The 15,270-nt window shown below is 38.0% G+C and overlaps 3 protein-coding genes across 4 annotated transcripts in view; 1 reads left to right on the plus strand and 2 right to left on the minus strand.

Moving 5' to 3' along the window:
- Positions 1–26: 26 nt before the first annotated feature.
- On the minus strand, positions 27–2,209 carry LOC105267538 (RNA-binding protein 40). The gene is made up of 6 exons (XM_011306464.1): positions 2,094–2,209; positions 1,398–1,874; positions 1,185–1,329; positions 688–1,101; positions 344–497; positions 27–260 (listed from the first exon to the last, which is right to left on the minus strand). The coding sequence occupies exons 1-6, from the start codon at positions 2,106–2,108 to the stop codon at positions 101–103; spliced, it is 1,365 nt and encodes a 454-aa protein (XP_011304766.1). The 5' UTR covers positions 2,109–2,209; the 3' UTR covers positions 27–100.
- Positions 2,210–2,253: 44 nt separating this feature from the next.
- Positions 2,254–5,868, plus strand: LOC105267539 (leucine-rich repeat-containing protein 45-like). The gene is made up of 2 exons (XM_011306465.1): positions 2,254–2,468; positions 2,740–5,868. Exons 1-2 carry the CDS (start codon positions 2,371–2,373, stop codon positions 4,790–4,792), a joined length of 2,151 nt encoding a protein of 716 aa, XP_011304767.1. The 5' UTR covers positions 2,254–2,370; the 3' UTR covers positions 4,793–5,868.
- Positions 5,869–6,844: 976 nt separating this feature from the next.
- Positions 6,845–15,270, minus strand: part of LOC105267540 (uncharacterized) — a 22,387-nt gene continuing 13,961 nt past the window's right edge. For both annotated transcript variants that reach the window (XM_011306468.1, XM_011306467.1), the window contains exon 2: positions 6,845–10,012. In XM_011306468.1, coding sequence (XP_011304770.1) covers positions 8,435–9,970 — 1,536 coding nt within the window. In that variant the 5' untranslated portion in view covers positions 9,971–10,012 and the 3' untranslated portion in view covers positions 6,845–8,434. The remainder of the gene's footprint in view (positions 10,013–15,270) is intronic.

Raw genomic sequence — 15,270 nt, forward strand, 5'->3', positions numbered from 1 at the left:
AAAATATTTAAGGATACCTCGAGGCGTTATGAGGAAAATAATTTATTTATAGAAATATGTACAAATGATTCGTAATAGTGTGAATTTAAACTCGCAGATGTTAACTCTTCGCTGCTTTAGCAAATTGCACTACCATAGGTTTATCCTTTAAAATATAACCGTTTGTTTCGTTCAATGCTAATTGAGCCTGTCCCATATTCTGGAATGTGACAAACGCTTGGCCTTTCATTCTGCCCTCTTGCATCAGTCGAACGTCATACCTGAATGTTAAAAAACATTACAATTCCATCAATAAATTATAGTTAAGAAATCAGATTTCTTTAGAGTGTCTAACGATATTTACTGCGATTCTGAATTATTCAGTCCTGGCAGGACATATCTCTTGTAGATGTAATGAAGATCGTCCAATTCCACGTGTTTCGACAGATTTTTTATGTACAATCTACATGAAGTTTTGCCTGGATGATAATTTTGGTACACTGGAAGTAATCTTTGGTCTGTAAACAATAAAATATTAATGATCAATCGTATCAATATCAACAATGATCTTAATAAATATCAATAAATATCGTATGGTATCAATATCGATAAAATAAAAAGCCGAGAGAATAAATATTTTAAATATTTGAACAAGTGCTGAGTAATTGCTTTTTGTGAATTTTTATCACTGCAATGTTTATCCATTACCATTTGCTGATATTCTGTTGGCGGCCAATTCTTCGGAAGTAATGAACTCCCTCTTTTCCTCTTCATTCACTCTTTCCTCGATATCTGGTGGATATATCAGACCAAAGCCACCTTTATCCTCCATTTCATCCGAACCACCAGGATCAACCTTATTGCTCTCTGAGTCCGCCAATTTTTCCGCATTCTTCAAGTCGATCTTCAGGTTCTTTGCGTCCCCGAGTTTTATCGACTCGAACACGTCCTCCGGTCTTATTGCTTTATGCCCTGAAGTTGTGGGGATTTGCTGGCTCATTGGATTCACGAATTTTGGAATCTTTAAACGTTTTTTCGATTGAGGAAGAAGTCTTTTCGCTGGAATCATCTCTGGCTTCGATTTCTCCTCATCAGACTCCATTTCTGATTCTTCTTCCTCTTCTGGAAATATTTCATTGAGAGAAATCCAGTCATTCTCAAGAATTACCTTGACCATACGAACAAATAGATGAAATAGGTTTTACCTTCAATTTCTTCAGTCTCAGTACTCAATCTCCCAAAAATATCCTGATAATTCTCAACATCATAAACTTCCCTCAGCGTAGGAAATTCCTCATCCAATTCCTCGAATGGCGGAGGAAGATTCATCTTGTTCATGAGATGCAAAACCTAGAGACAACGCTAAAGACATAATCCATAATTTAGCAATAAATAAATCGATAAAGTCATCAACTCACTTGAGTATAAAACGCAGGTTCTCGAATGAGTTGAATAGCAATTCTCATGAGAGTATTTCTAGTTGGTAATGGATATTTATATGATATATTGGGTGGTGGTGGATGTGTGAACGTGTAATCTGTCGTCCAGCTGTTCAATTTTTTAATGAACGCCTGGAAGTGTTCGGAATTGGCGGTATCTGGGTTGTCAGTTCCATGGATTTCATCAGTGTAACCAGCCTCGCCATCAAATCCACTCTCCATAGACTTTTTAGCAAATTCAATCGACAAGTGCTGCCCTTTGACCTCCAGTTGATGCAGCTGGAGAAAAGCCTTTGTGGCAGCTTCGTTCGAGGAAAATTTGACGAACGTCGCTGAGTACTTATCTGATTTTCTGATTGTCTTCGTCCGGATTGCTCCATATTTCTTGAATAACTCGTCTCGTTTGTCATCAGTGATGTAGGGGGGCAGGTGAAGAACCCGGAGAGTATCACATCCCTTCACATGACAAATATTACATTCAATTATTTAAAAAAAGGAGATACATATTTTTAATCAGTTCTAAAACAAATGGTTAAAGCGTGTAAAAACAAATATCAAGATTCAAATAAAATGATGTAGGAAGAAATATTGAAGTGAACGTGAAAAAAATTACGGCATCCTAGAGAATTCCCAAAAATTCTTGATTCTTCATAAATCAATCGAATAACAACTCACATTAGAGGACGACATTTTCAAGTGCCTGAAAACTATTCGTTACTGATCTATCAACGAATCATAGTACTCCAAAAACACTGTATTGTTTACTCGACCCAAAACACACAAAAAAAACTGTAATAATACATTAAAGGAATTTCGCGATGGCGTCACCCAGCGGTTATTCCAAGAACTGCATTCTGACGCTGCATGTGGGACGCAGCGTCAAAATCAAAAGCGTCAAGCTGCCAAAAAAGTCAACAATTTCACTCACAAAACAAAATAAATCAATCTCCACATGAAAATGCTCAGTGATTATGAATTATTCAAGCAACTATGTCACAAACGAAAGATCACAATTCCACCGGATATCCTAGAGGCTATGGAAAGCGCAAGGTAAGTTTCTGTGAACGTAACACCCCATCATAAATATCAAAACAAACCCCTAGAGTCTCACAAAAATCAACCCTTCTTAATCTTAGACATCATCCCCTGAGAAAGTCTCGTTATATTTTCAAAAGTGACACCTCAACCCGAATATATAAAAATACGTCGTCGTTTAATTTTTCAATGAATTCAAATTGATTTTTTAGTTTTCAACTATTTAAAAAAATTCAGAAGTGGAATGAAAATTGAAATAAAATATTAATTGACTTCTCGATTACAGTTTCACAGGAATTCTTCGTCTTCCTTGTCAATCAATAGTTCTCCCAGTCTGTGAGATCCTGGGGCGAGTGTTGTCCTCGTCTTCAACGATCCGCTCGGTTGACCTGAGTGACTGCATGCTGATTTCAAAAGGTCTCAGTAGAATCTTCGAGGCCCTCACCGAAGGCTCAGCCCTCACCGCTCTCAACCTGAAAGGCAATAATATTGCTGGTGCAGTCGTCTCACAACTGGGGGAGATATTCCACCGAAATCACACCCTCAGGATCTTGAATCTCGAGTGGAACAGCCTGGGAACTGACACCGAGTGCTTCTCCAAATTCTGCGAGGGCTTGTCTTGCAACAACAGCTTGGAAGAACTAGACCTCCGTTACAATCAGATATCTCCGCTGTGTACAGAGGCTCTGACGAAAGTCCTCACACGAAATAAATCACTGAAGATTCTCAATCTCGGGAGAAATAACCTGGGGGCTCAGGGGGGCCAGGCCATCCTCTCCTCCATGAAGGAAAACTCTACTATAATAAAGCTGAACCTCCGAGGGAACTGCATCCCCGAGGAGATCCTCACCATCATCGAGGATCTAACTCTCAAAAATCAGAGCAGAGAGATCCAGTCTCTCACGAATATTTCGAGAGCCCAGGGCCATAAACTCGTCGTCCTTCACGAGAATCACCAGATCCCCTCTTCCACTAATGAAGAATCTGTCGAGGAGGACATCATCCTCAAGAAGAAAAAAGTTAAACAAAAAAAAAATAGAATACCTGGGTGGAAGGGGGAGTCAACGCCATTCAAAAAGCCTCATGATGATCCTAAAATCCTTGAGGATGAGTCCGAGTCAATCCTCTCTTTGAATATTGTAGGGGAGCAGTCAAGACCTTCTGAATCAGGGAATTACCCCCTGGAGGTTCCAGTGAAAAAAAATGACACCGAGATGTTTTCGAAGATCACTGAGTTGAATAGAATGCTCCAGGAACGATCAGCAGTGATAAACACCTTGATGAAAGAGATTTCTACGAAAGATGAAGAGATCAGGACGATGAAAGTGTTGATGAAGCAGCTGCAGGATGAAATGGCTGAGTTGAAGATGAAGAACGAGGGGGTGAACGAGGAGAAGGTGAAGGAGATAGAGGGGATGAGGGAAAGCCAGAGAGTAAGTGAAGACACCTTGAGGAAGCTCCAGAGACAGTTGGAGGATAAGCAGAGAGAACTTGAAGAGAAAAGCAAGGAGTGGGAGGGACAGGCGAGGAGATACGACGGAGATGTGCAGAGAAACTCCGCAGCACTCTTTGGTTTGAGGGAGAAATTCGTGAACAAGTCCCAGCAGTATGAAGAGGTCATATCAAATTATAAGACTGAGATTCACAGGATAAAGGGGGAGTTGAAGGAGAGAGTCAATAGACACAAGATTGAGATCAATGTCCTGAAGAGGACATTGAAGGAGACGACAGAGGCTCTTGAAGAGTGCCAGGTGCAGCTGCAAAAGAGCAGAGTTGAACTCAGAGAGGTTCAGGATAATTTGTCTGTTGTCAAATTGAGGATCAGTGAGATGGAGGGTATCAGTGGAAAGTGTGTCAGACTGGAGGAGACTTTTCAGAAGCTGAAGGAGGAAAAAATTGTGGTGGAGGAGAAGTTTGTTGAGGCTCAGAGGACTGTTGCGAGTTTGAAGAGGCAAGTGGGATCGTTGGAGACTGAGTTGGTGGAGCCTCAGAGGAGGTATAACTTGCTGAAGGAGGAGCTAGAGAATGAGAGGGAGAAGACTGCCAGGATGAAGGAGGAGCTCTCGGGGGAGAGGGCCAGACTCAGGGACCAGGATTGTCAATTGCAGAAGATGTCCCAGCAGATAACAGCACTTAATGAACAGATGAGTGAAATTCAGAGGGGACATGCTGAGGAAATTAAGGAGAGAGAGAGGGAGAGGAAGATGTTGAAGGAGGTAATTGCAAACAAGGATCGAGATCTCAGGGAAGTCAGGGCTGAGGAAGCTCAGAGGGCTGGACTGCTTTATGCTGCTTTCACGAAGTATCTTGGGTCTATTGGATCCAATAACCCACTGTAATGAATTCTAGGACTCCTGTAAATATGCATTTTGTAATAATTTATTGGCATTTGTACCTTATTTATTGGATTTAATGAAGAAAGGTAAGAAATATTTTGGAGCTTTGTGCTTGACGAATTTTTGTTATTGGCCCTTAGGTTATTGTCTTCAATCGCGTCCTTATCAATTAATTTGTCATACCCTCATCTTCATTTATCAGTATTAAAACCTTCTTTATTGAATTCAGTAAAAGAAATAAAAGAATTTGTTTATCTTTTATATTCCAAGAACGTTAACTTTAATTTAAATTATCACTCTCTTGCATTGACTTCCGTTCCTTTGAATAAGTCTATATTTTCCAATTGAACTACGTAATTTAGTGAATGACACTGTTTCTCACGTAACTACATTTTCTGAGAATTTTCTAATGTTATCCCCGATAGATATGTGATCAGAGTCCCGCACGTGTCTCCACACACTCATGCAATAAATACATAAATGTGAGGTATTGCCAGCAGTAATCAACGAGGCATGTGTCCGCTCAGTATATAGATCGGGTTAATATCACATGTCACCAATAATTATCTAATCACTCGTCTGCTCTGGACTGAATGAAGACAAAAACTTGCAATTAGCGATTTCGTGGAATCTAATGGAGGGAAGTACACGTCACGAACTGCATGAAGATATTTCCTTTAATTCGCAATAAAATTCATATTTTGCTCATTATTTAATTCATAACAGCCATTAATTTATGAATATAGCCGCTAACGATCGGTTTTCATGAGAGTTACGTTGAGAATTATTATTTATACCTGCGGATTTCTCTTGAAGCAATTTCCATAGAAATTCCTGGTACTTCTAACAGCAGCTGTTGTCTAAACCGAAGTATCATCCACGGAAATTGCCTTTCCTGATGAACTTCCTGCCTCGTTAACATTTTTTTAATTATGTAACGATTCTAGGATGTCGAGGGAATTAACCAGTGAAATGTGAACGACGTGAATTCCATTTTTAACTTGGGGTCCTGGTTGGGTCATCGCGATAATGAGTGGTTTTAGAAGAATGTAGATTTTTTTTTTGTACATAAATTGATTACCAAGACAATTTTTAATAAAATAAATAAAATACCATTATAATCAAAGAAATGTCAAAACGAGCAGGAAGTCTTATTCATTGCTCAATCATCTCGACAATTAATTAATCTTTATTGCAAAATTCTAAAACATGTTTGTAGTTCTCCATTCACGGAATTACTCGTTACGACAATTTTTTCTTACTGAAAAAACAAAAAATTTCTCATTCATTACGTATTCACGATTTCGCTACCGAATGAATGGAAAAGAATGATTTGAAAACAAAAAATGCGATTCCCGGATGATGACCTCCACAGAAGTTGGCGTTTATTTCCACCAGGAATGTAATCACAATCATTCAGCATCGAGTTAAAGAGAAGGCGTATTAATACAAGTGTTCGTGTTTCATCGAACAGAACCAGAAACATCGCCTGACGTTCCTCGAATATTGCATAACATCAGTTTTGTGTGGAATATTTACGTTCCACGGAGGCAGACCCTGAATAATCAACAAAATCGAGACGTTGACGTCACAAATATCAATAAGATTTGAATTTGAATTGATTGAAGTGAAAAGTAATTAATTCATGAAAAATGGGAAAATCCATTCGATCAAGAGGAATACAACTGATAAATAAAATAGCAGAAACGGTTTTTGTAATAAATAAGTTTTTTAATAATTTAACTTGTTCCTCCTATACATTATTGTTTGTGATATATAAAATACATGTTTCCCCTTTGCAATTGAAAATAATTTACATCATCAATTAAAATGAGAATAACTCTCAACGGTCAAAAGGATAACTAAATAATTTAGTCTTCAAATCTGAATTATTTCGATTCCTCTGGTCTACAAAATTCCTTCGGGTTACGATATTATTGAAATTGTTGTCGTAAAATTGTAATGGCAGTAATGGGCTATCAGTAAGTATCAGTTCAAGGCCCTCGTAGTGATGGAGCCGCTCCAAATAATCATGAGCCACCCATTTATCTATTATTTTCAGTGGTATTCTTTCAATTAAATTAAAAATAGGAAAATTGTTTATACATTAATACAATGTCTCTAATATAGAGATGTCTGCAGCTATTTCATTAAAGTTATTCAATTCACATTCATCGAGGAAAATTAAATTGACAATTCTACACACGTACACACACACATACACGCAGACTTCCATTTCGAGAAGAAAATATATAACTTTTACCATTTAGAAAGTGATAAGTTTGACAGACGCTGCAATGCTGTTTGCTGCCTCGTGGGTGGTAGTAGATTGTTTAAATTGTTTACCCATTCGTCAGACCTCGTTATTGCAACAGTATTAATATCTACAATACGAGGACGCATATCTTCACAATAATCTCAGGCACGCGTTCATTTTTAAACGCACATTTTGTTTATTTTTTTTTATGTTACCATCTATCAACGGAACTGACTCCTTATACTTCCGGTTTCAAAAACTTATCAATTCTACTTTGCAAATTGTTGAAGAGGAATACATGCTGTTCTTCATGAATGACAATTTATTTTTTGCTGTTACAAATATCTTGAAAATAATTGGAATTAGAAAAAGAACGGAGAAGAGGTTCTTCTCGCTTATGAATTTCTGTAAAAACCATTTAATTTACCGAGTATTTTGAAAGTCATCATCATTAATTAATTCACCCCTTCCCATCGCTTGACGGTGTATTCATATTAAAATGTTATTCCTAGCACAAATGACTAAACAAATTATCTCAACTAAACAACTGACGAACTTTTGAAATAAGATAATGATGAATCTGAAATTAACTCTTAGCACTCGATGACGTCAGTTCATTAGGGTATGTATAAGGTACCCCACAATCAACTCATTGTTTCAATTCAAGTAATAATTATCCAAATTATGTGAACCGCATGCTAGACTAGTCGATTAAAACACCGTTAGCCCCACCTGAATATTTTCCCATCCGTCAATTCCCCTAAAACTCAAATATTATGCTTTTATTGACTAAAAGTAAATTTAAATTGGAAACATCTAAGTTTGATAAATAAGACGAAGAAAAAAAAATGAATTTACAAATTTATAATACTAAGTCGCAAGTCTGGGCATCGATACTCATCACTTATTCTCCATTCTCTTTGGTTCACACAATTCAATTCACTGATCCTCAGTATCCGTGTAAATACCAATCGCAAATGTACACATTCCATTTAAACTTTTCCCCGAAATTCCCAATAACCTACAATTCACTCTCAATCTACACATTTAACTGCGACCTTGCTAGTCTCTGTTCCACTGCCCAAATAAAAAATCAGAGAATTTTCGAGAAAATAAAAGAAACCAGAAGTATCAAATTTTCAGAGTAAAATCTCATGCTCGAACTCAGTAATTTTTATCGAATCTCTAAACTAATGAAGATATTTAAATTTTTGTACTGATCAAACCAACTCTTTTCAGAAAGAGATACAAAAACACTAAATATTTTTAGTATCTATTCTTTCATGAAAAAGGGGGAACTCCTCACAAAAATTTTTTCATCTCCCTTCAATCCGAAGATTCTCCCCAAAAACAACTTCTCTGCTGAATCCGTTTCCACTCTCCGACTCTTAAAAGGAGTACGGATACTCATTTATATAATTTCTAATGGGCGCTGGAAGATTCTTGGTATTCAATCCACTTCTATCGATGGCCAACCTCGCCATATGGCTGAGAGACCTGACTTCCTTGACCACCGGTTGAGTGAGATAAATATGACTGAACAGTAATCCACTGTAATCCACCCAGACATGCCTCTGATTCTCCTCAATTTTCTTCGAGTACTGTACATAATACTCCAGCATTTTAATAGGACAATCAAATGTTGGCATAGCATGAGCAATAGTGGGTTCAGCATCGAGCCTGAATCTGCCAAAAGAGTGAAGAATTCTCACCGATGTTGGTCCCCTGGTTGTCTGAACTGAGACAGCGAAAGCATACCTGCTGTCAGAGCTGTCCCTGAGAAGCCACCTACCCACCTCTGAATTCTTGAGTAACTTTTCACTCTGCTGCCAACTCAAGCCCTCATGATACCACCCACTGGTGTTCAACAATCTCTTGATCTCCTGGAGCCTCACCACATCCTTCTCAGGCACAAAATTATCAAATCCCCAGGGACACGGCGTCAACCAGGACAGAGGTGTCGTAGGTGCATCCTCCTTCCTCTCATTATCCCCAGGTACTGAGCTGTCATCCCCATGGTTCATGAGGCCGCCACCATTGAAATTATTCCTAACACGAACAGTCGTTGGACTACCAGATTCAGAGCTCGTGCTCTCTCCAGTACTGGTTGTAGCTGTGATATTAACAGTGCACTGTCCACCATTGGGTGGCATTTGAACAGTTGCATTAACCTGAATCTGTACCCCAGATGAGCTAGCACTCCTTGCACCCCGTGCACCACTCGTCTCTATCGACGTGCAGTTGGCTGATGTCGAAGTGGATGAATCACAACAGGAGTTACGGCAGCAGCACGATTTACCCTCCTCATTGCTCCTAGTACCTGGCAACTCCTGACAACCACTGGGTGCTGACCTGATCATCTCCTCCATCTTATCGAAGGTCCGAGGTGCATCGTCAAAATAATTCAAGTTGGAGAGATTCCCAGTGAAGTCTGTGGACAGTCTCTTCTGAACAACACAACCACCACCAGATAATTTCGGTCTTATCTCTATCGTTGGAGATTGCACCAGGTAACCGGACTCTGTCGACTGGATAAGACATCCTCCTGATTGAATACTAGGGGTTGTTATCGTCACGGTTCCACCTGTTAAGTCACAAGTTGTATTTATCTGGACGTCAGGAGGTGCGTGACATCGAGAGGTCCTGTGGAGGGAATCGTCACGACCTCTCCACAGCTGGTGATTGAAGACACCTGAATTATCGAGCTTCGTTGGATCTCCCCCTGTCGATTGGATTATCGCTGGACCCTGGATTATTGTTGGTGCATTAATGAAACAACCACCACCTGTGTATCCACGTGGAACTAAAAGGCTTCCATAATAGCTGTTGCAATCGGTGGGGTGAGGGGCATCCTGGGGACCTGGATTGCAGCAGCCTGGTACCGGGAAGCGGTGTCGGCAGTTTGGACACATCGCTGTCAGCATTTTTTATTGGTTGAGTGACTCTGCATAACAAGGGGAATCCGCCTGGAACAAAAGAAAAAAAAACAGATGGTTCATTGCTACTTTCTAGGTTTTTCGTTGGTAATTGTTTGGAGGTGAGAGCAGAAAACCCATAAACAATTCACTGACGAAGAGATAATTTATTTCAGTGATAAATTCATCTTGTAAAAAAATCGACTTCGCTGCTGAAGTGGTTTCATCATTTCTTTTTTTATTCGTGTTGACATTCCATCCAAAAATAATTGGTTTCAGAGATAAATACGTGACAAATAACAAGAACGTTTGCAGAAATTCACGTGGAAGATCCCTTTACTCTTATGAACTCGAAACTTCGCTGACGGACTCATCAAAACACAACCATAACCGATAAGAAAATAACAATCATCAATTACGAGAGGAATGACATTGAGCAAACAGTCAACCGATAGTATCAGCGAACAATCAACAGTATCGATAAGCAATCGATTTCTGAAAACTCTCGCATTCCCACAAAATCACTTATCTCACCTAACAATAATAAATCATAATCTACTACCAATAATAGATCCCCTCGGCTCTTCAACTTAACAATTGTACATGGAAACAAATATCAGGCAGTTTTAAATATCGATGACGATAGCGGGAAATCTAATCACTTGGAATTTCTCGCTAATCACAATCGTAAAGATGTGATTTTTTTCCATGTAAATAAGGTCATAAGGAGCAAGTAATGATATTCAACACCTTCTTTTTTAATTTCCATTGCGATGGAGAACGGAGCAGAATGCCAGTGACCTTTCTCTCATTGCAACAATTATAAAATGATTTCGAGTGTTGGATTGTATCCGTTAATCGTGACGATGAAATTTTTGTAGGAAGCCACTACGTCATCGTAATTACGAAGAATAACAATAATGATAGAAATAACGATAGTAATTATAGGCATGTGGAGGCGGAAATGTTTCAGCATCACTAATTCCTAGAAATTTGTCATTGACGGGAGAAAAAGGAGAGAGAGTAACAATTCACGATAATTCATACATCTAAAACCCTGAATCCCCCATTCCCTTTCTTTCATTAATTCTGGGAATTTGTCTATTGACATGAAGTCCTCAAAGGTCTCTTACAGATCCCAGTAACAGCGTAATTATCCTCTCGGTTTCTTTACAATCTGTTGCTGCCCCTTATTTATTTTCTCACTCCCATCATTTTTTTCTTCCACAAATGCGAATGTATTTATCACTTGACGCTCATCGTATTTCTCAGAAATTTAATAATCATAATCCTTAATTTCATCTTGGACGGAGGATAAAAAGTCATTACCGCGGGATTATGGGAACTGCTGCTGTGGTTAAATTCTTATTACCATTGCGGGGGATTTTTTCCATTGGGGAAAATCGTGACGAGGGGAAATTGGGAAAAAGGGGAATTATTCTACGAAATCCGATGGATTATTGCACAGGTGTGTGTTAATTACTGACGATTTTAATCTATTTCGTCATTGACGCGAGTCAAGTTGTCTCGATAAATCGAGGAAACTTCAGGAATATTTATAGCTCATGAAATTATTACTGACTTTATCTGTCTTGACCTACCTTAACCCACATGTTTACAAGATAATTAAATATTTATGAAACCTAGAAATTCAAATTCAATTATTTTAATAATTTTTAATTTTGTTATTGCCGAAAAAGTAATGACTTCAATTGTCAATCTCTTCCGATCAAATGATTCAATCTGTGAAAGTCTCCAGATTAATCGAATATCGGTCTACCAATCTTGATTAATTAAATGTTAATCAATTAAACATTCGTTTTTCATTGATATAAATTCACCTCCGGGCGCCTCGCCCTAATATTTCCCTCATGAAAAATATAAAGATCCTTGACACAATTCCCCATTTAAACCCCAACCACAGAAATCTGATCTCCAACTTTATTTCCACTTTTATGAATTCAGCATACCTCTTTAAAGATAACAATCTCCGTACAAATAAAATTCTCTGGTGATTAAACTCGACTCAAGTAGAAATCGTGAGAATCAACACTTTAATTGTTCGCTGCAAAACAATTGAGGAATTGGGTAAACAAAAGCAGTTCCACGAATCGAAAGAATTAAGAAATAGTACTGATAAAAAAAATGGGAGAAAAGACTGGAACTCATGGGGAAAGAATTCAAGTGATTCATCAATCAGTGAAGAATCGTGACGTTTCATTTGGTAAATTCGATTACGATAATTCAGTGATTGAAAGAGGTACATGATCGGAAATGTTACGTATGTGACTGTTGTTCGGCACGTGTTGTTCAAGTGTGTAATTTTTCGTAGTATTTGTAGAGTAGCTCGAAGGGGAATTTCCGCGAAACTGAGTTCGTGCGCTCGTTGATTTCGCATTTTAGTGTACGTATGTGAGTTCAAACGCAAACCAAGAAATCGGTAGCTCGTGTGTGTCGCAATGCCAGAAGGCCAAGCCCCCGTTTATACCTCTGTTCTTCGATTAAAATCTTATGTATGTGCATAACACGTAATCGTAGAAGTTTTCTACGTTATGTACGTATACTGAACACTCAGCTGTGGAGTTTTATATCAATATCATACCAAAAATGGAGATTCTCGCAATTATCATGGAAAGTAAATCGGTTTCGATCAAGAATTAATTCACAATTACCGGTAAATTTCGGATAAATACGTGGGCCGTAAATATTAATCGGAGATTTCCTGGAAAATTTTAGATAAATTACAAAATGGAGAGAAATCGTGAATTCGAATCAGAGAAATGAAAATAATGAAATCTTATATTCCAGAGAAATTCAGATTCAAATTCAAATTTTTCAGAGTCCCAGGTCTCTTAGCTGACAAAAAAAAATACGGAGGAAAAAGGTATGAAATAATCGTTAAGAGAAATAAAAAAGCACCATCAGACATTCTTAGCTTTAAGTGATAAATTTTGCGATTCTCAGTCGAAAATAAAAAATGCTCGATCGTTGAGACAATAAATCATGCGCCAGATAGCACGTGGACATCACGAAAGTACAATTCACTGTCTCCCCTTAGCATTTATCCATTCCTACTGTTTAAAGTGTTCCTGGTGTCACAGTCTAACGGACGCCATAAATATTTCGTGAAACGAGAATTTCGGTCGTTAGGAATGTCCCAGGTCGCCCACATCTCATAAAAATGTCTTTCACGCCGTTGTAAAATACAATATTGCCTTCAAAGCAATACAAACAGTGCATTTACATTTCAGAATTAATTAGCGTCGTGGGATACCATTGAAGATAACTCAATTGAGACGAGCAAAATATTTGCAAAACAATTCCAATGATTTCGGAAGTAAATTCAAGCTGATACCTCAAAACAGAAATTTTCTGGTGACTTTCAAAAGGTTTTTCTATTCTTTTTTTTGCAGTAATTATCAATCGATATTATTTCAATAATATCGATTGATAATTATTGATGATGAATATCAATCGATATTATTATTATTATTATTTTCATATAATATCGATTGATATCGATTGATAATTATTGATGATGAATATCAATCGATATCAATCGATATTATATGAAAATACATCATACTGTATTAAATTACTATTTTAATTCCATCAAAATAGATCACTCCATCAAAAACTAAAAAATTCATCTTTCAAGAATCTCTAGATTTGGTATTTTCGGTAATTTTCAACGATCCAGGCAATTTATCCCTGAGTAAACAACCCTTCGAGCAATCAAGAGAAAATAAAAAGGTGCAGCTGGAAGAACGTAGACGTGAGGGTGCTTTCACCTGGGGCTATGACACCTCAAGTACAGCTCATGATACCCGGAAATGGTCGAGGGTAAACGTTGCAGACAACCTCGTGCATGAACCCGGAGGAAAAAGCCGAGGGCGACCCCAATAAATATTCATTTCGAGACTTCGATCGTCTGCTGTGATTTTCACCATCACAATCAACCGATCCCACCACTACATCCGCATTTTGCACCCAGAGCGAAGCAAATGGACTATTGAAATTTTTTTCATTGATGGATTCAATCAGAAAATAGACATTGAAATGTCTTTGCCAATTTTTTCTCAATTTGCTATTTATTTTTCATTCTTTCTGAGAAATCGGTGATAAAATTAACGCGAAAAAAATATATCGTTTTTGAATTTTGTTATCATCATTGTTATTTAATTATTCTAATTAAAAAATTAGAAAATTCTTGGAAATTCAATTTACAAAAAGAGATTTATTCATAATAAATGCAATGAGAAAAAAAGAATAATCATTAATGTTTCTTGTATAAAATTTATCCGCTGATTTTAAAAACGCAGGTTTCCTTGAAATTTAATAATTTTATTGCGGTCCGGTAATTCTCCGAAAGATTCAGTAAAAATTAGAAACTACAGAGGTGAAAAAAAAAATTTCACGTCTCTATTCCGTCCCTTCCTATCTCATAAATTTCGAGGTATCCTACATCCCACAATCACGTTCCAACTGTCGTCAACAATATTCTATCTACAGCGGAAATGGCCAATGGACTTAACGCGAAAACGTTTGCTATTCGGAGAAACATCAGAGGGTAATTATCCGGGGCACAGGGAAATGAAATCAAACTGCGGTTTATTGATACGGGGAAAAGCCCCAGGTCCCTGGAGAAACTCATTTCAAAATTATCTAAACGATCCAATTCACGGGTAATCCCCGGATTTTGTGTTGAATTTTCCACCGATGAAGGAAAAAAAATTCCAGAGTGACAGAATAAAATAACCAAAAGGAAAGAGAATAAAGCAGGATGAACCTGGAGATGAGAAGCCCAAAAACCATCAATAAAAATTAGTGGACCTGGTCGGTACACTTCTCGGATATTTCTCAATTATTTTTCTCCCCGAAGGAGCGGATGGGCAAAATGTCTTTCCCTGGAAGGATCTGGTCGAAGGTCGAGGCTCTAACCAAATCGTAAAACCGTTCCTGGGATAACAATTGCTCCAGGGAATATCCCGATCTCCCATTACCATAACTAACCTTACCCAATGCTCAACAACTAGTATGCAAGACACTTCAAGTACATAGGACCCAGTTTTATCCGTATAAAGGCTGGTGGAGGTGAGTCGGAAAGGAGTTTCTTCCTTTTTTTTTTTATTTCCAGTGGAGATGCAAGACCTGATGTTTATCGTTTATGTGCTTCCACTCTCCCTCGGTATAACGGGGTCTTCGAGCGTGCAAACAACAGTTTGCATTAGCTTGGAATGCAGTAATGATTTTCAATTTCGAAATGGGAAGTAAGGAGAGTTGAGGTGAGCTAAATTGGATTGAAGACA

The sequence above is a fragment of the Fopius arisanus genome, unplaced genomic scaffold (genome assembly GCF_000806365.1).
Source record: "Fopius arisanus strain USDA-PBARC FA_bdor unplaced genomic scaffold, ASM80636v1 scaffold00048, whole genome shotgun sequence".
NCBI classification, from domain to species: Eukaryota; Metazoa; Arthropoda; class Insecta; order Hymenoptera; family Braconidae; genus Fopius; species Fopius arisanus.